At 35.3% G+C, this 22609-nt stretch overlaps 1 protein-coding gene across 17 annotated transcripts in view; it reads right to left on the bottom strand.

Annotated features, from left to right (window-relative positions):
* The window catches only part of APC (APC regulator of WNT signaling pathway), a 135864-nt gene that overhangs the window by 77944 nt on the left and 35311 nt on the right, over window positions 1-22609 (bottom strand). For 8 of the 17 annotated variants that reach the window (XM_082455718.1, XM_082455721.1, XM_082455711.1 and 5 more), the window contains exons 2-3: window positions 10203-10355; window positions 435-519 (exon numbers count right to left, since the gene is read on the bottom strand). In XM_082455718.1, coding sequence (XP_082311844.1) covers window positions 435-519; window positions 10203-10337 — 220 coding nt within the window. In that variant the 5' untranslated portion in view covers window positions 10338-10355. Of the gene's footprint in view, window positions 1-434; window positions 520-10202; window positions 10356-22609 lie in introns of those variants that run through there. The other 9 variants (XM_082455708.1, XM_082455722.1, XM_082455724.1 and 6 more) reach the window with 2 other exon arrangements.

The following is a 22609-nucleotide window of genomic DNA, read 5'->3' as shown; positions in this document are numbered from 1 at the left end:
CAGGCCATATGTACATGAAGATAAAGCACTTCTATGCTGGACGAAACAAAGAAGGTCACTGACTCCTTCACATGAAGCAATGGGCCCACTCTGTGGCATACAGCTTATTAAAGCCTATTTAGTGACTAGCAGAACAGCAATGAGTTTTAGAAAGAGCTGAAGATTATCAAGGAAGGAATCTAAAATAGTTTATTCAAAGCCAAGAAAACCCAATACCAACATTCTAATCAAGAGAAACTGTACTTGGGTATATACACCTTAAGTTGACAACTGGAGCTTAAAAAATTACTTTAAAACACTTTTTAAAAATCTACCTTTGATATATGTATATGTATAGCTGATTCACTTTGTTATAAAGCAGAAACTAACACAACATTGTAAAGCAATTATACTCCAATAAAGATGTTAAAAAATAAATAAATAAAAAAATCTACCTTTGAGACGCTCTAATAAATCAATCTGTCCAGACGAAGCCATAGCTTCATCTTCAATACTTCCTTGTAGTTGTTTAAGTACTTCCTGTAAAAAAGAACACAATATATTAACATCACAAAATTCTAAGTAATTTTTTTTTAATAATATCAACTTTATTTTTAAAATTAAAAAAAAAATTTTTGGCTGCGTTGGGTCTTCGTTGCTGCATGTGGGCTTCTCATTGTGGTGGCTTCTCTTGTTGCGGAGACGGGCTCTAGGCACGCAGGCTCAGTAGTTGTGACGCGTGGGCTCAGTAGTTGTGGCTCATGGGCTCTAGAGCACAGGCTCAGCAGTTGTGGCTCACGGGCTCTAGAGCACAGGCTCAGCAGTTGTGGCTCACGGGCTTAGTTGCTCCATGGCATGTGGGATCTTCCTGGACCAGAGATCGAACCCAGGTCCCCTGCATTGGCAGGCAGATTCTTAACTATTGTGCCACCAGGGAAGTCCCCTAAATAACTTTTTGAAGACATGCTTCTAAGTTTCTTGGCATTTAGGTCTGCTCGGGGAACAAAGTTATTTCAGATCTATCTGAAAACGTATCTATCTGTAAAGTACTCTACATATATTACCTATTACTAATTATGAATAATAAATTATAGCCCAACAACAGTGATATTTTGTGATAATGGTGATTATGGGTAGTCTCCATGCAATATACTATATATATGGAATAGTTAAGATATATTATCTGTAACTTCTGAAATAATATAGCAAAGTGGGTCATTCTCATCTTTCAGACAGATCAACTGAGACTCAAAGACTTGCCCGAGGCGCAAAAGCTAGTTATGTGTTTAAAATCCATGTCTCTTAAGCTTATACCAACATGGCCATGAAAAAACCAGATTAACACAGTATGCTGTTTTATTTAACACCCCAATAAACAGCAAGCTTTTATATACTACATTTATGTACATTCTACTAGTACACTGATTTATAATCAGCAGATAGTTAAGTGACTGTATGCTCACTGTCTCCTGACTTTTGATCCATTATTTCTTTTCCCATCTAAATCCTTCTCTTGATAAATTTTTGTCAAAGAAGGTTGGGAACTTTCATCTTCTACTAGTTTTTCTATAATTTATATACATTTACATTTTATATATTCTGAGGCATCCCATTGTAGTTCACAACAAAATCTTTTGTTGGTCAACTAGGTTTCCCAATGCAAAACAGTGTATTTGAACATTTACAATCTTATAGCTATGGGCAGTGTTCCTCTATATGAAAAATGATCCATAAATAGATTGAAAAGGAAATCTGTCAAAAAGTGAGTAAATGTAGCAAAGACAACTTCACTGGTTTACCTTGACAGTGACATTATAAGCATTAAGAAAAGAATCCCTATGTTAACAACAAGAAATAGCCTGTGACCTTAAGATATGACCTTCAAATAACAGACCATGTTGGAGGTTAAAAGGCTTAGATAAGTAGACGTGGGAACGTGGAGGTGACTGATATTCATGTTCAGAAATTATGCCAGAGTGTATCACAACTGTGGGATAGGAAATAAATTTGCACAGGGATGCCTTTCTCAAATGAATGTAGATTACTCTAAAACATTTGGTATAAACATCAGGACACCATCTCTTCCATAAAGTTTGAGATTACCACTGTAGGCTACCTGCAGTGTTTAGGATCCCAATTCTCCTTCCATCCACTGCTGCTTGTAGTCTTTCAATGATCCTTTAATCTTTTTTTTTTAAATTAATTTATTTATGGCTGTGTTGGGTCTTCGTTTCTATGCGAGGGCTTTCTCTAATTGCGGCAAGCGGGGGCCACTCTTCATCGCGGTGCGCAGGCCTCTCACTACCGTGGCCTCTCTTGTTGTGGAGCACAGGCTCCAGACGCGCAGGCTCAGTAATTGTGGCTCACGGGCCCAGTCGCTCCACGGCATACGGGATCATTCCCAGACCAGGGCTCGAACCCGTGTCCCCTGCATTGGCAGGCGGATTCTCAACCACTGCGCTACCAGGGAAGCCCCTGATCCTTTAATCTTATCCCTATTTCTTATAATCCCCAGTCTCACAATTCAACAACTGCCTTTCTCAAATAACTTCCAATTATATGTCTAATCCTAACCTCACTTGCAAATTTCAGACTCACTTTCCCAGTATGACTGATAGATACTTTACATCCAGTGTATCTGGATGATATGCACTGCACATGTAAATGTCCGAACTATCATTTTGTGCCACTAAAACCTGTTCTTCGCCTTGTACTCCTTCAGTTAAATGGCAGTAGCCTTCTTTTGTACCTCCAGGCTCAAATCCTCAGCATCCCCTCCTTCATCTTCCCAATCAGTTATCAAATTCTGTATTCTAGCTCTATTATCTCTCTTATAGGCATCTCTTTTCTACTCTGTCACTATCCTGGTTATTAACCTCAAAACTACTAAAATAAACTCCTAAACGGTCCTACCTTGCACAGAACTATCAGAGTAAGCCTTTTAAAACACAGCTCTGATCAGGTCTCTCTTTATACAAGATTATTCTCCAAAGCCTATCATCAAGAGTTAACAGTGGTATTCTATGGAAGTTAGAATTGCAAGCAATTTTTTTGCTTGTTTTTGGTTTCCTAATTTTAAAACAACAGGTATTACAAAAAAATATTGTTTTTAGAAAAGGTACAAGTACTTAAGAGTTCAAAAACAACAAGAAAAAGAAACCCTTGGCATCTCATAGGACATATACCTAATTTTTCAAAACTAATGGCACATTAACAGTTTTTTGAAAACATGTTAAAAAATAATAAAGAAAAATTAAAATAACACCAACAATAGAAATTAAAAGGCTATGTAAACCTGCATGTCCAACAATAAAGGATTAAATAAATTTATGGCATTAGCCATACAACGGAATATTATAGAACTATGAAAATATTATAAAATATTTAATGATATGAAAAGATGACTATATTAAATTAAAAAGCATGCTTCAAAATATGATCCCATTAAATGCATGACTGCATAAAATGCACAGAGAGAAAAATATACATACTATCAAAGGTTACTGCTGGTATTAAAAACATTTTTTAAATGGGTGATTTTGATATCTCTTTTTGTTTGCCCGTATTTCCTAATTTTTAAAAATAGTAAATATGCACAACTTGTAATATGTTTTTTTAAAGTTTCTCTGCATGTGGTTAGAAGTCTGTTGATAAAAGCTCTAACCACAAAAGTAAAAATTATTGAAATTTAAGGTTTAAAAAAAATTTTTTTAAGACTTTCAAAGCAGCCACCTTGGAAGCTACTTATTCCAATATGTTCCATTAAACTTTTTTTGTACATTCTGAGTTATGAACCTCACCAAAAAAAGAAAAAAAATGCACACATTAATTCATAGTCAGATCCAGTTACCTTGCCTCAAGATGACATCATCCAGCATGACTAGATTACTCACTACTTTGTTGTGAATAGTTTATGGCTATTCCATGACAAAAATTAGCCTTAATTTTTTTTCTGTTTTACTGAGATACAACATACATATGAAAAGTAAACCAATATTAAGTTTCTGATGTAATCTAAGTATCCATGTAATCACTACCCAGGGAAGACACAGAACATTTCCAGCATCTCAGAAGGTTCCCTTTTGCCCCTTACCAATCAATATTCACTCCCCAGAGGTAACCAGTATTCTGATTTCTGTATCTATTAGTTGGCATGCCTGTGAACTGCATATAAATGAAATCATACAGTATAAAGTCTTTTGTGTCTCACGTTTTTTGCTCACCAAAATTTCTAGAGATTTATTCATGCTGTTGCATGTATCAGTTATTTTTTTTTTAATGCTTTGTAGTTATCCGCTGTATGAATGCACCTCAACTGATTTATCCTTTATCCTCACTCTTGATGGACATTTGGGTTGTTGCCAGTTTGGAGGCTATTATGAAGAATGTTACTATGAACATTTTTGCACATATCTTCAGGTGGACACATGCACTCACTTCTCTTGAGTATATATCTGAAAGTTTAAACGCTGAGTCATAGGGTTTAACTTTAAAAGAAACTGCTGAATGGTTTTCCAAAGATGATGTGCCATTTTATACTCCTACCAGTAATGTATAAGCATCTTGATGTTCCACATTTGGCATGATCAGTCTTTTAAATTTTAGTGATTTGAGTAGGAATGAAATGATATTTGCATTTCCCTGAGGATAAAGGATGTTGAATCCCTTTACATGTGCTTACTGACCATTTACCTTCCTTTTTTAATTGTCTTTTCAAGTTTTGGGCCAGATTTTAAAAACTGGACTTTTAAAATTATTGGTTTTTAAAAATTCTTTGTATATTCTGAACCAAGTCCTTTATCAGATATACATGCTGCAAATATTTTCTTCCAGTCTATGCCTTACCTTTTCATTTTCTTAATGAAGTCTTTTGAAAAGACTTTAAGTTTTAAATTTGATGACATTCATTTTATACCTTTTTTTCTTTTGTGTTTAGAGCTTTATGTGTACTAAGAAATTTTGCCTTCATGAAGGTCAAAGCAATATTATCCTATATTTTCTTCTAGAAACATAATGGAGTCTTTTGATGAAGAAAAGCTGTCGGTTTTAATGATGTCCAACTGATAAATTTTTAGTACTTTGGCGTTCTATTTAAGAAATCTTTGCCTACTCTAAGGAGATGAAGCTATTCCCTAAGTTTTCTTCCAGAAGGAAACTGTTCTGTCTTCACATTTACTTTTTTTGCATATGATTTACTTGAATTACTTTTTTGCATATGATTTGAGGTAGAGCTCTTGGTTCTTTTTTGGGTTTTTTTCCTTCATACAGATATTTAATTGCCTCTGCACCATTTATTGAAAAGACCAGCCTTTCCCCACTGATCTGCAGGGATGCCTGGATCATAAATCAGGTGACCATATATACGTAGGTATTTTTCTCAACTCTATTGCTGTTAGTCTACTAATCTACTCTAATTACCACATTGTCTTAATAACTTTACAACAGCTTTACATTAATTCTCAGCCACTACGTCTTTAAATATTACTTTTGCTCCATTCTCTTCCCCTGCCCCTTCTAAGACTTCAATTATATTTGCCTTTACCTATTTGCCTGTGTCCCTCATAACTCTTACATACTCTTTTTGTTTTCCATTTTTCTTCCTCTTCTGTGCTTCAGTTTGGATATTTTTCTATTGACCTTTTTACATGTTCACTAATTCTATCTTCTCACTAGTTCATTAATCCTGTGTTTAACCTGTGGTCAAGCCCATCCAATAAGTTAATGTCAAAAATATTTCAGTTATAGAATATCTATATGATTCTTCTTAATTACAGATTCCAATTCTCTGTCGAGATTTTCTGATTTTTCATCCATTTAATCCATCTTTTCCTTTTTTTTCAAAACATTTAAATTATGTTAAAATCTTTGACTACTAATTACAACACGTGGATCATCTTGGGATTTGCCTCTATTTTCTATTTGTTCTTTTGATTATCAGTCATTTTCCTATTTCTTTGTATTTCTTGTAACTTTTAACTGCATGCTAGTCATTATGTATACAAGAACAATAAAGACTTCAGATCAGATTTTGCCTCAAAGAGTTTGCCCTTTCCACCATTGGGGTCTGATTTCCTTCATCCAGTAACTGAAAATAGGTTGCAGCTGCAGTTTAAGTGAATTTCATGTCTGATTTGGTTTGCCAAGTTCCTTGAATGTCTCTCTCCTCTACGCTTAGCCTGAGGAGACCTGTTGTATGAGTATTCCTCTAGCAGGACATGGCCTCCTAACATCCTGCCTCCACAGTCCATCCCCAGCATCCTTCCCCACAGCAAGACTCAGCCAATGCCCCATGCATTTGGATAAAATTTGGGAAAACTAGCCATGCATTTGGAGCTCCTCTAAATGTCAATACTTCACATCTGCCCACATGTTTGTCAAGACCTCCAACAGTTTCTTTCCTCCAGTAGAGTCCTGTGCCAGTGACGAATTATCAGTCTGTCCCTAGAAATAGCAAATACCCCTGGGGAAGAAAATTACCAGTGATCTCAGCTCATCTAGAAAGGGCTCTTTCCTCTTAGGAATTTTAGTTAATACAGTCCTTGATGATTTCACAGTTCTCCAATGTCTTTAAAAGTACGATTTTAATTTTTTATCCAGTGTTTTCTAGTTGCTGCAGTAGTACTGATTGATTGCCTGTGGCTGCATGCTGCATACAACCTAAAAGAAGTCCTCAATTTCAGAGAGTTTTTAAGAGAAAATCCAACACAACTGCAAAGCAATTCCAAATAAAATACTTCAAAAAATGTTTTGAGAAACCACAGCTTTTTAAATTAATATGTAAATTTTAAAGGAGAGAATATTCATTTGTATTTATAAATTCTGGAAGTTTGGTTTTAAAAAATTACTTAGTTACATTACATAATCACATTATTTTAAAAAACATTTTAAGATTTTAAAAACATCAGAGACTTAATTAGTAGAGACAAAATATGCTGTGGTCATATCAGTAAATAGGAAATATTTATCAATGAGCAACTGTGTCATTTCAAGGGGGTTTCTGCTTGACCCACTTCTGTTTTTCTCAATATATCATAGTTATTTATTCTTTTCATTACCAGATAAAAGTATACTTGGTAATTAAATCTTCAAAATAAATTATGAAATGTGCCAATTTGAATTTCTACTTCTCATTTTTTCTTATACTCTGAAAATAAAGGACACTTTCCATGTATGGTTTTATAGTTTACAGAGCAAGTTATAAATATTTCATTTTGCTAAAATACAAAAAAGATTAAATGGTTGATTAATATTTTACCTAAAGATAATTTTTTCTATACCATGCCATATCTCAGTTTAAATGCTTCACAACTCACCATATTTACCTTGTTGCTATGCTCACCATTTTAAAGTAAATCACGTTGATTTCTAGCCCTGGAGTAAAAAATATAGTACATAATTTCTCTTAAGTTTAGCTGTAATTGCTGCATTTATCTGATCTAAATCCCACAAAATCTGTATTTTATTTTAATTACAGAAATGTCAAGTATATACATAAATGTAGAGAACAATATAACAAACTCCTGTGTATCCTCACATCTTACTTCAGTAACTATCAACTCATGGGCTTCTTTCATCTATACCCATAATCATTTTCTCCATTCCCCCACAACCCAAATTTATCTGAAAAACAAATCTCAGACACACTGTCTCTTCTGTAAAAAAATTCGATACATATATTTACACAGGGATTCTTTCTAAACACAACCACAATGCCATCATTATACCTAAAAAATAAGCATTTCCTTAATATTCTCAAATATACAGTCAGTGTTCACATTTCCCTAACTGTTGTACACATACTTCCCTGACACACACACAAAAAATATTTTTATAGTATCAATGACATGTAAGCAATAGCAAAGCAGTGTTCTCTTTTGCCACTAGATGGTACTACTGCATAAACTTCAGAAATCCTGAGATATCTAATTGGAGGAGACACACCTTGCCTTCCATAGGGTAAATATGTTAATGATCAGGAAACATAATTCAAGATCATATGATGTATTCCAAAGTCTAATAAGTGATTTTTTGAGAAATAACCATTGTTTTGGATTAACTTTAATCCAATGTAGGAAGTGCCAATGTTTCCAAGTGTCTTGTCACAAATCGATATTCTAAGACAAAATAAACAGGTCATCGTTCCTATTCTTTAACACCATAAAGCCTCTTAAAAGGAGAGATACATAAATAATTTCAGTACAAGGGCGTAACTGCTATGATACCATACACCCAATCCTGAAGAAATATGTGGATGGCTTAGCAAGGATGTCTGTAAAAGCACTTGCTGAGTAATAATCAATTCACAGTTGAATTCAGACAATATTAGTATTTAATTAGTATTTAATATTAAATAGTAATGTTCATGATGTATATTATACCACATGGCTAAGAGGTCACCCTGATATTCCACTGTAGAAATTTAAGGGTCTGACTTGTATTGTTACTCTGAGAGACATTCCATTTCAACATGGAGATGGATCTAAAGATAGGTTAAAATGTTTCCCAAAAGTGAATTTTGAATTTGCTCAAGCAGTTTAAAAAAAAAAAAACAACAACTTTTAAAAGGGACCTCAGAATTCTGCACTACAAAAGAGACATTGAGATAGGCGTGCCAGGAAGAATTCCCTACTAAGTATACTTCTGAAGTAGATGAAAGAGTAGTCCTGCTGGGAATTTTAAGTTTTTTATCTTTAAACTTTTAAAACCACATGCCATGTACAATAATTTTAGATATATTATGTTGATCTGTGTTAAAATACCAGACTATTCTTTTTTAACCTAGTAGATAATTGAGTCAGCTGTTTATAAGGTCACCCAAAGTCTGTGGTGAGAAAAAATGTTTCTTTATAGTCTACTTAAACTCCAAAAGGACTTGAGGTAGGTGTCTTGGAGATCTGTCAATTGCTATTGCCATAGAAATAAGCAATTAGAGTGGAAAAGATTTATAGATACATAGGGAGGGAGGCAGGGAGGGAGGCAGGGAGGGAGGGAGAGAAAGAAAGAAAGAGAAAGAGAGAGAGAAAGAGAGAGAGAAAGAGAGAGAGAGAAGAGAGAGAGAGAGAAAGAAAGAAAGAAAGAAAGAAAGAAAGAAAGAAAGAAAGAAAGAAAGAAAGAAAGAAAGAAAGAAAGAAAGAAAGAAAAAGAAAAGCTCATATGAGTAAAAGGCTGAACTGTTATGATAATGAATACAAAAGTAAAAGAGGAGAGAAAATAGTTCAGTGATATACAGAAGCTTGAAGAATAAGGGAGACCTCAAAATGCATGGAAAAATAACTAGAAGAGACTAGGAAATGAATAAGGAATAAGAGTAGTGAGCAGACAGGAAGAAAGGGTCGGAAACCCAGATGTTAAAATAGCCAAGGCACAGAAACAACACGTAGCAGGAAGAATTTTTTAAAAGAGAAGGAGGTTAACAGTTTTGTTGAATCTCCAATTCTATAAAGTTATTAAGTTCAGTGAGAGGAGAATCTGCCTAAGTAGCTGGAAAGTAAAACAGTTAAAGTTTTAACCTTAATTATTTTGAAATTAGAACGTATTTTCCCCAGTGCAGACTTAATATTTTATAACTTTTCGTGGAGGTTATCACAGCTTTTCAATGTTATTTGAGAAACCAATTTCAGGGCTTGAAGGTGTCATGGAAATCATCTATGCTAGTGCAATGACTGTATTTTCCAAATAAGGCAACTTAATTCTAGAAGGGTACCCTAGAGTATGTAGTTTAGCTTATGGCAAAACCAGGAACAGGACCAGGTACTGACTTTCAGTTCAGGACTCTTCCCACTAGGGCACCCTGATTTTCTTGATCATCTATCATTGCAGCACTTAAGTGAAGACAAGATCTGAGAGAGTTGGGGATGATGGCAATATTTAATACTTGAGATATATTCTAAGGTTGTGAGGCTAGTTTCTATGAATTACACAGAACACCCAGCCTCACTATAGTGATGGTTAAGTTGGCCTTTTATTTTTAAGCTTAAAAATAACTAAGAACTAACTAATGAGTCACTGGGGTTTTACAATCATTTTCTTTATATGATTTGCTGGATGAATTCAAAACATTTTGTTTAAAAATATAAATGTTAACTTTTGCAAGGAAGAGTTTACATATTACTGTTTAACTTACAACACACTTTTAAGTAAGTGAAGTGTCTAATCCCAAGTTTACAGAAAGGAGTACTGAATAAAAATGGATAAACTACAATTAAAAGTCACAGTCTTGATACCTTCATATTAGATGCCTCAGTTTCCAGTTTTGTAAGATGATTGGAATTATCTTCTAGCTCTTGTCGAAGATTTGAGTTCTCCATCTTCAGTGCCTCAACTTGCTTTAACAACTGATCATATGAAGCTGCAGCCATCCTTGGCTACCCTTGGACCTATAAGGTTAAAAAGGATTTTGAAATTCACTACTAAAAATATAGTGGCTGCTTGTTTACAAAGAAAGGGATAAAGAAACAAAACCCTGGAGACACTTAATTAGAAGAATTGTGTTTATGTAGTAGTTTCCATCTCAAAACAATATTGTGCAAGTAGCAGCATCTTTCTAAGAGGATGAAATACTGGGGTCTTAATTAAAGACAGATAGGACTAAAATAGAAGAGAACTTCAGTAGTGTTTGAAAACATTTGTCTTTTCACAGGTGGATGAGATTTCTATCAGGTTAGAATTTTTCCAAGGTTTTAAAGATATTTTAAATGGCAAGACTTAGGAAATATAATCATTGATAAGAAACTTATTTATATTGGTAATATTAATATATTTTTGGATTTTGTCCAATAGTCACATAATTTTAAAGCCAGACTGGATTAATGAGATTAGGTATTGCATTCTACCACTTTTCATTTGATAAAAGGCTAGTCTTAAACATTATCCATAGGGAAGTATGAAGTTCCAAGAAGGCCTCATCAAAAAGGCAGTCATTAACAAAATGGACACAAGGGAGAAGTTTAGATTGAGACTTCAAATCTTTTGGATAGAAAGATGATAATAATTACTAGTATAAATTCTAATACATTCATCCAAAAGGATGAATATAACAGGCCATGCTATGGCATATGCATCTTGGGACCCACTGTGTTCAGACTGAGGCTGAAAGACACTTAAAGAAAACTGATGATTTTAGGAGTGGAGACTGTCAAAGAGAAGTGAAGAAGAGCCTGGCTATTAATTACGTGACTATGAAAGAAGAGGGGAGAAAAGAAAGATATAGAAGATAGCCAGGTAATAAGAGGTCCTTGGCCTGAAGAATTAGAGAATGCTAGGAGTTACGTTCAGACTAACCAAGTTTCAAAGACCCAGATTCTCTTTTTAGTTTAATCCCAAACTCACTTAGGAATAAATAAAATTCTATCTATATTTAAAAGCTAAAAAGTATAACAAAGTTTGTACTCAAGGAATACTTAAAGATCTGGACATTAAGAAAAATATTTCTGTAATAAAAATCCACTACACAAAATAAGGCAGACAAATTATAACACTGGCTAGTCATTACAATATTGGGGGTTCAGCAACTGGAAGGTCCCTAACAAGGGAAATCAAAGGACTCAGGTCTCGTCTGGTCTCGAATGGCTAGAGTCAATGATAAACCTGGTGCAACCCACCGTCTCCTGAGGAGGAAACGGAATCCTGGGAGGAGGTGGGGATCACTCACAAAAGTCTTTACTGCTGAAAAGAATGACTTGTATTTGGAGATCTGGGTCTTAATTTCAGTCTTGGTCCTGTTTTTACCTTTGCCCCTTCATTGTAATTCATTTCACCACTTGTACAATGGACATTTACTACCTGTTCTAAGATAATTTACAGGGATATTGTTAGAATTAAGAAACAAAAGGAGGGTCTAAAAATAAAAGTGCTGTGTAAGTTATATTACGAAAATACACTTGAAACATAACTTCCTTAGTAAGACCTACTGTTGATCTATTGTTGTAAGCCCCAGTCCCCCAACCAATGGACAGGAGGTGAAGAATAATTCACCCTCTTGAAAAGGACAGAGATGTCTCAAAAACAAGGGAGAAATTCATAGGTGGGGTCACTTATCTGTTTTACACCATACCACTAATAAGCAGGTCTGGAAAGAGCACATTAAAAACCATGTGACAGATGTGGGGATCTGACAGTATTTAATAATGTAAGCCCTAAAATTCTTCATTTCAAATAAAATCCTAACAGGTAATTTTCCACTAAAACAATAAAATAAGAGAAAAGGTAATAACACGGAGAAAGAGCAAAGTACACAGAAGTATGCTAAGACACAGAGGTTATAACCTCACACAATCACAAAAAGAACCAGATGGGCAAAATGAACACGAGACTACTAAAAGTGCTCTTTACTGGAGGGAAAAGAATTCAGCCCTTCAGATGGACAATTAAAACATTTGACCATGGGACTTCCCTGGTGGCCCAGTGGTTAAGACTCCACGCTCCCAGTGCAGGGGGTCCGGGTTCGATCCCTGGTCAGGGAAATAGATCCCTCATGCTGCAACTGAGGCCTGGCGCAGCCAAATAAATAAATAAATATTAAAAAAAAAAAAATTCGATCACCTTTTCTTCCCCCCTCCAGAATCAAATCATTTAAGTCATTTCTGCTTTAGAAAGCAGGGTGCTTTCATACAATTTTACAGGAAAAATAAGACATTTCATGGAGTAATACTTTGCCTTATATCCTTGCAGGATGCTGCAGCCATCCCTAAGTCAAAACTGCTTACTGAAAAATTTAAAAAATCATAAACTTATTTTAGAATGCCTTTTATACAATCACATGAATTTCATACCAAATATATCTTAAATGAAAGTCACTCAGCATCATTAAAAATATCAAAATTTATCACATGAAATGGGGAAAAACTCTGAATCTTTCACGCTACTGAGAATATACAAAGATCTAAATTTGTTTTTCAGTAAGGATACCCAGTAAAGAGATCCTCACCCCTTAAGAGTAAGGTAGGGGAGAAGAAAGCAAAAGGACTGTTATTTAGATTTTCATCCAAATGTTGACTGGAAAACAAATTTACAAGCATCCTAAGAAATTAATGCAGGGAGGCAGAAAAGCTTAGGCAGGCAATTAGAATTAAATCTGAAGGATTCAATCAGAATTAAATCTGAAGGATTCTTTATTATAATTTAAGAAGTTTGGGATCACTTTTTTAAAAATTAGTTAAACTGCTTTTATTGTTTTGTTTTAATGAATTAAAAAAAGATGTATTTGCCAGTACTGTTAGATGGTAATGAAAAAAGAGGAAAACACCAATAGAAAGAGAAGAAACCAAGAGTCATAAAAGACTACTTTGCTCAATTCTATGTAAATAAATTTGAAAACTAAATGAAACAGATAATTTACTAGAAAATGTAATTTATCAAAACTAACAACAGGGCTTCCCTGGTGGCGTAGTGGTTGAGAGTCTGCCTGCTAATGCAGGGGACATGGGTTCGAGCCCTGGTCTGGGAAGATCCCACATGCCGTGGAGCAGCTGAGCCCGTGAGCCACAAGTACTGAGCCTGCACGTCTGGAGCCTGTGCTCTGCAACAAGAGAGGCCGCAATAGTGAGAGGCCCGAGCACCGTGATGAAGAGTGGCCCCCGCTTGCCACAACTAGAGAAAGCCCTCACACAGAAATTAAGACCCAACACAGCCATAAATAAATTAAAAAAAAAAAAAAAACTAACAACAAAAAGAGATGGAAAACCTAAAATTTACAACAAAAATCACTATTATAAAATTGACATTATTCAACATATTAATAGGTCTACACAGAAGAAAAATATTATCATGCCAAAGGTGATGAAAAGATGCTTTACAAATTTAATGTCCAGTTTTGTTGAAAATACTGAATATAATAGGACACTTTTTTTTTTAACACAATATATAGCAGCCCAAAGCCAGTACCACAGAATATGGAAACACTGGATATACTATATTGCTAAACTAAGGTAAAGCCCATTTTTACCACTCTTACTCATTATACCAGTCAACACAATTAAAGAATGAAATTAGAAAGGAATACTATTGGCAGATGATATAATTATATACCTAGAATATCCAAAAGAATCAACTAAATATTACCACAACAAGATAGTCTAGTAATTTAGTGTAGTACAAAATATACAGAAATCTTTCCTTCATATGTGCAAAGAGAAACCAGATAGAAGATGAAATGGAAGAAAAGATCTTATTTATAATAAAAAAAAAACCACAAAAAACACAGGCATAAACTGAACAAAGAGTTCAAAACATATTATGAGGAAAACTATAAAACGCTTCTGAAAGACACAAAGGTACATTTCAACAAATGGAAAGACATACCTTGTTTGTGTACGTAAAGATTCAGTATCATAAAGATGTCATTTCTCCCTAAGTTAATATATAAATTTTATATGGTCCCAATATAAATATTATATAAGACTGGTTTTTATTTTGTTTTCTGCAGCTAGAAAACTGAAAAAAACAAACAAGCAAAAAAGGGAAAACATGAAAAGAGAAGAATAGGAGTACACCTACCACATATTAAATGACTATACAAAGCCATTATAAGTAAAATAGTATGAAGTTAACTGTACTGTACCAGTAAGTTAATTTCTTAGTTCTGATCATTATACTATGGATATGTAAGATGTTAACATTAGGAGAAGCTAAGTGAAGGGTACATGGGAACTCTCTATTATTTTTCCAACTCTTTTGTAAGTCCAAAGTTATTTAAAAATAAAAAGGCTTTAAAAAGCCATAATAGGACTTCCCTGGTGGCGCAGTGGTTAAGAATCCGCCTGCCAATGCAGGGGACATGGGTCCGAGCCCTGGTCCGGGAAGATCCCACATGCTGCGGAGCAACTAAGCCCGTGCGCCACAACTACTAAGCACTCTAGAGCCCGAGAGCCACAACTACTGAGCTCACACGCCACAACTACTGAAGCCCGTGTGCCACAACTACTGAGTCCACCTGCTGCAGCTACTGAAGCCTGCACGCCTAGAGCCCGTGCTCCACAGCAAGAGAAGCCACCACAATGAGAAACCCGTACACCGTAATGAAGAGTAGCCCTCACTCACCACAACTAGAGAAAGCCTGTGCACAGCAACGAAGACCCAATGCAGCCAAAAAATAAATAAAATTTAAAAGAAAAAAAAAAAAGCTATGATATTGGCAGATGAATAGATCAACCAAGGGAACACATTTTTTTAAATTCCGGAAGTAAATATATGTAAATTTAGTCATAATAAAGGTAGCATCTCAAACACATGTGAAAAGATTAACTTTAAATAAACGACAATGGAAACAGGACAGCCGTGAGGAAACAGACAAAACTGCACCCTTCCTTGTACTACACACCAGGGTAAATTACAAAAGAAACAGGGATTTAAATGTTTAAGAACATTACGTGGCATTTAAATCATAGAAACAGTTCTGTTTTTAACTAAAGATACTTAAATGGAATATACCTGCTTCCAAGGAGGCTATTATGGAGTAAATGAACATTTTAATTTTAACTGATTAGTTAATGGGTAAGGCACATGGAGGGCCTGTCGGAGCTCTGAAGTGATGATGTCTATTACTAGACTAGGAGTGACAGATCGGGTTCTTAGGTTCCTTTAAACAAATGCGAAAGTTTTTACTTGGTATAAAAGCTTAACTACTTTCAAATAAATAGGATACATCCACGCAGTGGAATATTACATTGGCATTAAAAAGAATGAGGTTGATGTAAAAACAAACAAAAAAAAGGGGGAGAAATCAAAAAAAGAGTACAGATCACTATGTCTCATACTGTCCATCTTGTTCTAGTAAAAAATAAAAGGATTGTATAAAGATAAAATTGTCATTGAAAGGATATACAAAAGTACAGTCACTGCCTCTGGAAAAAACAGTCTCAGGTCTGCTGAGAAGAAGCTTTCCTTTTCATTGTACATCTTTGTGTAAAGTTTGAAGATCAGAACAAAAAGTTGGTTTTTTGAAAAGACTGATTATGATTAGAGAGAGAGAAGAGCCCAAACATTTAAAATGAACAAAATTCAAAGGTGGGGGGAACTGACTCAAGAAGATAAAGAAAATCTTAAAAGTTCTGCAACAATTGAAAAACTGGAGCAGCAGTTAAATATTTCCCCTTTCCTTCTCCTAACACAAAAAATTCCAGATTCAAATGGTTTTACAGACACGTTCTACCAAACATTTGAGGAACAAAGTATTCCAACCTTTTCTTTGTTTTTTATAAATTTATTTATTTTATTTATTTATTTTTGGCTGCATTGGGTCTTTGTTGCTGCACGCGGGCTTTCTCTAGTTGCGGCCAGTGGGGGCTACTCTTGGTTGCAGTGCACAGGCTTCTCATTGCCGTGGCTTCTCTTGTTGCAGGGCACGGGCTCTAGGCACGTGGGCTTCAGTAGTTGTGGCACATGGGCTCAGCAGTTGTGGCTCGCGGGCTCTAGAGCGCAGGCTCAGTAGTTGTGGCACACGGGCTTAGTTGCTCTGCGGCCTGTGGGATCTTCCTGGACCAGGGCTTGAACCCGTGTGCTGTGCATTGGCAGGCGGATTCTTAACCACTGCACCACCAGGGAAGTCCCTAAGGTACTAATTTTCTTCTTGATACAGCTTTAGCCATGTTTCATAGGTTTTAGTATAAAATGTTTCCGCCTCTATTTCTTGATAATTCATAATTTTAATACTGATTTCCTCTTTGACTCAGGGATACTTCAAAGATTCTTCTCAATTATTAGGTGTATAAGATGACTTGTGAGTCATCTTTTTATTGCCACTGATTTATTGTTTATTAGATTGATTGGAGATTGTTGCCTACAAATGTTACCATTCTGAATTTTTTAAGGTTTGCCTTGTAGTCAAGAACATGACTAATTTTCATAAATAGCTCACTGAAATTTAAAAAAAGGAAAAAGTGTACAAAGTTCTCAAAGTTATTTACCTATTTATTGACTGTAGCATATTATTTAAATACTCTGCATATCTGTTAATTTTTGTACTTGATAGGTGAAATTTAGAAACCCTACCATTTATTGCATATTCACAATATGTCATGTAATACAATAAGTACCATATATTAATATATATGTAATTTAATCTTCCCAACTGTGAGGTAGGTATCACTTCCCATTTTAGAGTTAAGGAAGCTGGGACTTCAAAATGGCAAATAATTTTCGTAAAAACACAGATCATGTGACTAAACCAGGATTCAAACTCATATTTGTTCCCAATGCTCATGCTCCTAAGACCATGTAAGACCTCTACAGGGCTTTCATGACCTGGTGTACCCGATACCAGTCTATGTTCCAAACTTATTTTCTATTAAGTTCCAGTATAACCCTTCTCCTTAAGTAATTCCCTCTTCACCATTCCATACAAACTATTTTGTACTTCTGCTCATAATTCATCTCCTTTTTTGAATGCCCCATCCTTTTCCCCTCTGCTTTGCTATCCTTTAAGGCCCAATTCTGTTGCCTTACATAAAACCTTCCTGTCTCCTACAGCCAGCCAGTAATGAGTCTTCCTGCTGATTGTACAGTAAATACTATACAACTTGGCTTAACTGTTCTCTAATTATTCCACTTTACTTTGGCAAGTTTTGTTTTCTCCCTTTAAAACAAGGTTTGTATCTAGTACTTAGCTTTTGTAATTCCCAAAACGCTTTACTCAGTGACAGCCACAAAAAGATAAATACATGCAAGAATGAACAGTCATGGAGAGCAAAGAAGAGAAAAAAGGGGGCACAGATTCAGAGAATGTCCAGGATGACTTTCCCATTAAAAGAGTAAGATGATGGATTTCTCTCTATGCGATTCAAGTCGACAAACATTTGAGAACTTATTATTCACAAGACACCGTGCAAGTATTATAAGGAGATTTTTGTGGGTTGAATTGTGTTTCCCAAAATGATACATTGAGTCACAGGTAGCTAATCCCTGGTACCTGTGAAAAGTGACCTCATTTGGAAACAGGGTCTGTGCAGCTGTAATCAAGTTAAGATAAAGTCTTACTGGATTAGGGTGGGCCCTAAATCCAATGACTGGTACACTTAAAACAAGGCCACGTGAGGAAATGAACACAGAGACACAGGAAAAACGCCAAGTGACAATGGAGGCAGAGACTGGAGTGAGGCAGCTGCAAACCAAGGAATGCCGAAGACTGCCAGCAACCACCACAAGCTAGGGAGAAAGGCATGGAACAGATGCTCTCTCGGAGTCTCCAAAAGGAATCAACTTTGCTGACGCTCTGATTTTATACTTCCAGCCTCCAGAACTGTGACAGAATACATTTCTATGATTTTAAGCCACGAGTGTGTGGTACTCTGTCACAGCAGCTCTACAAACACAGGGGAAAAGATAAATTGACGTGTTCCTTATTCTCAAGTATCTTATTAACTAGCAAATGGGTAGTATTCCAGTAGGAAGGGGAAATAGGATCCATATACAAATAAATCAGACGTTTGTGTCTCATCTTACATTCTCTTGGCTCACTTTAACTCTAGTCATTGCCACATCAATCAGCTCACTGCAAGATATAAACTGACAGCACAACGGCTGTCAGGTATCCTTTTGCTTTCTGTTCTAGTCTCAGTGACACCCCAGTGTGGGTCCCCAGCATTCATGCATATACAGCCTATAAAAGAGTGAACACTTGATGGGACAATCCTTGACTAAAGGGGAATGGGAGCTAGTAAATTTAATTCTTTTCCTTAGATGGACAATTTTATATGGCTTCTCTAAAAGTCCCAGCTTTCAGGACTTTCCAAATTATCCAAAGTGGTGACCAACTTGAGAACATATACTTATACTGGCTGTCCCTCTTCGCTATTTAACACTTTCTAAGCCACTACTCCTGTTCCTGGATCACTTCCCAAAGTAAGTATTTCGCACAAGGCCTTATCTCAAGATTCTGACTTACAGGGGACCCATGCTAAGATACAAATTACCTACAATTCAGAGGCAAGTTTGGGTCCAAAAGATTGATATAGAGTCTATGGGAGTCACACCTTGCTGAGAAAATTGGAGGTAAGGGCACAAATATGGACTGGAGCTTCATTGTGGCTAGCTATCTTCACAGTGTGAAGAAGATGAGATTTGAATAGAGAACCCACAGAAATGGTACGATAACAAGGCTAAAAGGTACAAAGACACGTTGCTTTAACGTTTCTCAGTTTCTATTATAAACAATGTCATTAGTAGCTAATATACTGACAGATAATTTATCATTTAATTAATGATAATAAAACCAAGAATCTAAAAATAGCTAGTGGAATATATATTTCAATATTCTTCATTGGATATCTGCTTACTATCTTAGTCACCATTGTATACCATACTATAAACAAATCTGGAAAATCTGAATTTACCCAAAAAAGTAATGTTCATTCACAAAAATACAACTTTAAAAAAACCACTTCAGCTTAATACAAGGAACTGTATGTGTATGTCTGAAAACAGATGAAGACCTGTATGTATATGCCTGGAGTAGACAGAACAGTGGCCCCACAAAGATATCCATGTCCTAGTCCTGGAGACCAGTGAATATGTTACCTTACAAGGCTAAAGGGACTTTGCAGATGTGAACAAGTAAAGGCTCTTAATATGGGCAAATTTTCCTGGATTATATGGGTGGACTTACTGTAATCACAGGGTTTTATAAGAAGGAGAGAAAAGTCAGAGTCAGAGAAGGATATGTGAAGACAGAAAGGGGGTCGGAGTCAGAGTGAGATTTATTGTGCTGCTCGCACAAAGATGGAGGAAGAGGCCATGAGCCAAGGAATGCAGCTGGACTCTAGAAGCTGGAAAAAAGCAAGGAAATGGATTCTCCAGATAGTCTCTGAAGGAAGTACAGCACTGCTGCTATTATGATTTTGGTCCAATGGAAACCATTTCAGAATTCTGATCTCCAGGGTTGCAAGATAATAAATTTGGGTTGTTTTAAACACTAAGTTTGTGATAATATGTTACAATAGCAATACCAAAAATTTCCTATGATCCAGTGATCCCTCTCCAAAGAATAAATTTCAGTGAAATCTCACTGACTGTGTAGTGATCTTAAAATAGATCCACAATTTCTTTGACCTTATACCTTCAAAAGTGGAGCTTAATTCATCTCCTCTTGTGTGGGCTGGACTTAGTGACTCACTTCTAATACAAAGAATATGGTAGAAGTGATGGGCTATGTCATAAATGGCTTCCTTCTTGCTCTTTCTCTCTGGGATCACTGGGGAAGCCAGCTGCAATGTCATGAAGACTCTCCGGCAGCCCCTTATAGAGACCCATGGAAAAGAAGCGAGGCCATGAGAAACAGACTGTGAGTGAGCCATCTAGGAAGTGAATCCTCCAGTCCAGTCAAGCCTTCAGATGACTGTAGCCCTGGCTGACATCTTAACTGTAACTTCATGAGAGATTCTGAACCATATACCCAATTAAGATATTCTTGAATTTCTGCCCCAGAGAAACTCTAAAGTAATAAATATTTGTTGTTTAAGCCACTAAGATTTGGGGTAATTTATTGTACACCGATATGTAACTAAAATAGTCCATAAGAAGTCATATACAAGAATGTACACCATAGCAAAGTTTGTGGTAAAGAGATTTGGAAAAAACCTAGGACCTTCACATCTGATAAGACACTACAGAACATTAGATAGCAGCGTTAGAACCACAAACTACATGGACATAAAGTAAAATAGGTCTTAAAAACAGTATCGAGTTAAAAATGTTCAAAAGTTATGTAAATTAAAAACATAAATTTGGGTACATACCCCCAAAGAAGTGAAAGTAGGAACTCAAACAGATATTTGTGCATCCATGTTCAGAGCAGCATTATTCACAAAAGCCAAAAGGTGGAAGCAACCCAAGTGTCCATTGAAAAACGAATGGATAAACAAAATGTGGTATACATACACTGGAATACTATTCCGCCTCAAAAAAGATGGAAATTCTGACACATGCAACAACATGGATGAAACTGGAAGACACATCTTATATGAGGTTCTTAGGGAAGTCAAATTCATAGAGAAAGAAAACAGAATGGTGGCTGCCAGGAATTGGGGGGAAGGAGAAAACGGAGAGTTAGTGTTTACTAGGTAGGGTTTCAGTTGGGGAATGTGAAAAAGATCTGGAGATGGACCGTGATGCATTCACAGCAGTATGAATGTACTTAATGCCACAGAACTATATATACACTTAAAAATGGTTAAGCTGGTAAATTTTATGTAGGTATATTTTACCGCAATTAAAAAAACCCTCATTAATTATAAAAAAGAAAAAATGCTAAATATTTCACAAGAATTAACGCATATTTAAGAACATATGTGAATGAATGCCTATAAGGGGAGTAGGAATAGGGCCTGGGAATAAAGGGGAGAAGGCTTGCCTTTTATGGACTGATGATGTCATGATTTGATTTACAAAAACAATGTTCAAGAACATACCTATTACATAACATGTGAGATGTCACCTATACCAAAACAAGAAACCGTCTAGGTAGCTTTCCTTCTAAGAGGTGAAATTACAGAAATCAAGAACCACAGATTATTGACTATTAGAACTAGAACATCTAGAAATCACTTCATCTAACCTCATTTTACATTCAAGGCACTTAATACTTCAAAAGTAATTTGCTTTTCAGAATTATCTGCTATTCCAAGCAGATTTTACAAGGCATGGTGTTTCAAAGAGCAAACCACCACATTCTTTCAGTTAGAAGACATTTTAGATGATATAAATCTTTAAAGATCCTAGGAGTAGCCAAAGCAATCAGTGTTTTCAATGCAATAGCAATAATATTTCACATAGTTCTATTGTAAGTTTCTTAGAGGTTAGCTTCCATGTCTTATTTGATTCTTCTGAACCTTTATAGGTCTGGCATTTAGTAGGTACTCAAATGTGTAGTGAATGTATTTCCTCAAGTCATCTTTTCTATATTATATTGCCCTATCCTATATTATGTGCTATGTAAAATTCCAGAGTGTAGTACCAAAAAAAAAAAAAAAAAAAAACAGAGGAGGGAGGTCAAAATTAAAGAGAACATTTAATATAAAAGGAATGTTAAATTATGTAAAATTAGTAAAAAAAAAAAAAAAAAGAGAAAAATGGTAAAATAAAAATCCAAAGAGCAATGCATGAAAAGACTGCAATTAATAGCTTTGATTCAGTTCATAGACCTACTTATGAATATTTAACTTTTGAACTCCTTAATAGCTCAATTCTGGCAATATCAACTAACAATGAATAATTTCAAAGACCACTAAAGCCAACAGTACAGTCTTATATTAGGTATTTCATAATATAAGGGGAAAGAAATCAACTTTTCTTACTTTAGTTCTTTATTTCTTATTTAATTCCAAAAAATATCTCAATCTAATACTGTTCTGTTTAGTTGAGTTTAAGTTGATTAATAAGATGATAGTTTCATAGAGTTAGAACAAAATAGAAGACTTATGTTCTTTACATCCCTATATAATACATGACCTTGGATAAAGTCACAACATATGCAATTAGGAATAATCTAACATTAAAATGAAAATAATGCTACATTGAGCTGTTTAAATCATAAAATAAGATAATTTATGTAAAAATAAGAATCATAAACTCTCAAAAACTATACCAATTGGAGTTCAAAGAAATGAATGGTATTAGCTATTAAATTTCACTTGAAAAATTT

Source organism: Balaenoptera physalus (assembly GCF_965194825.1).
Source record: "Balaenoptera physalus genome assembly, chromosome: 3".
NCBI classification, from domain to species: domain Eukaryota; kingdom Metazoa; phylum Chordata; class Mammalia; order Artiodactyla; family Balaenopteridae; genus Balaenoptera; species Balaenoptera physalus.
The sequence above is the reverse complement of the archived record's forward strand: the minus strand, read 5'-3'. Positions and strand labels throughout refer to the sequence as shown.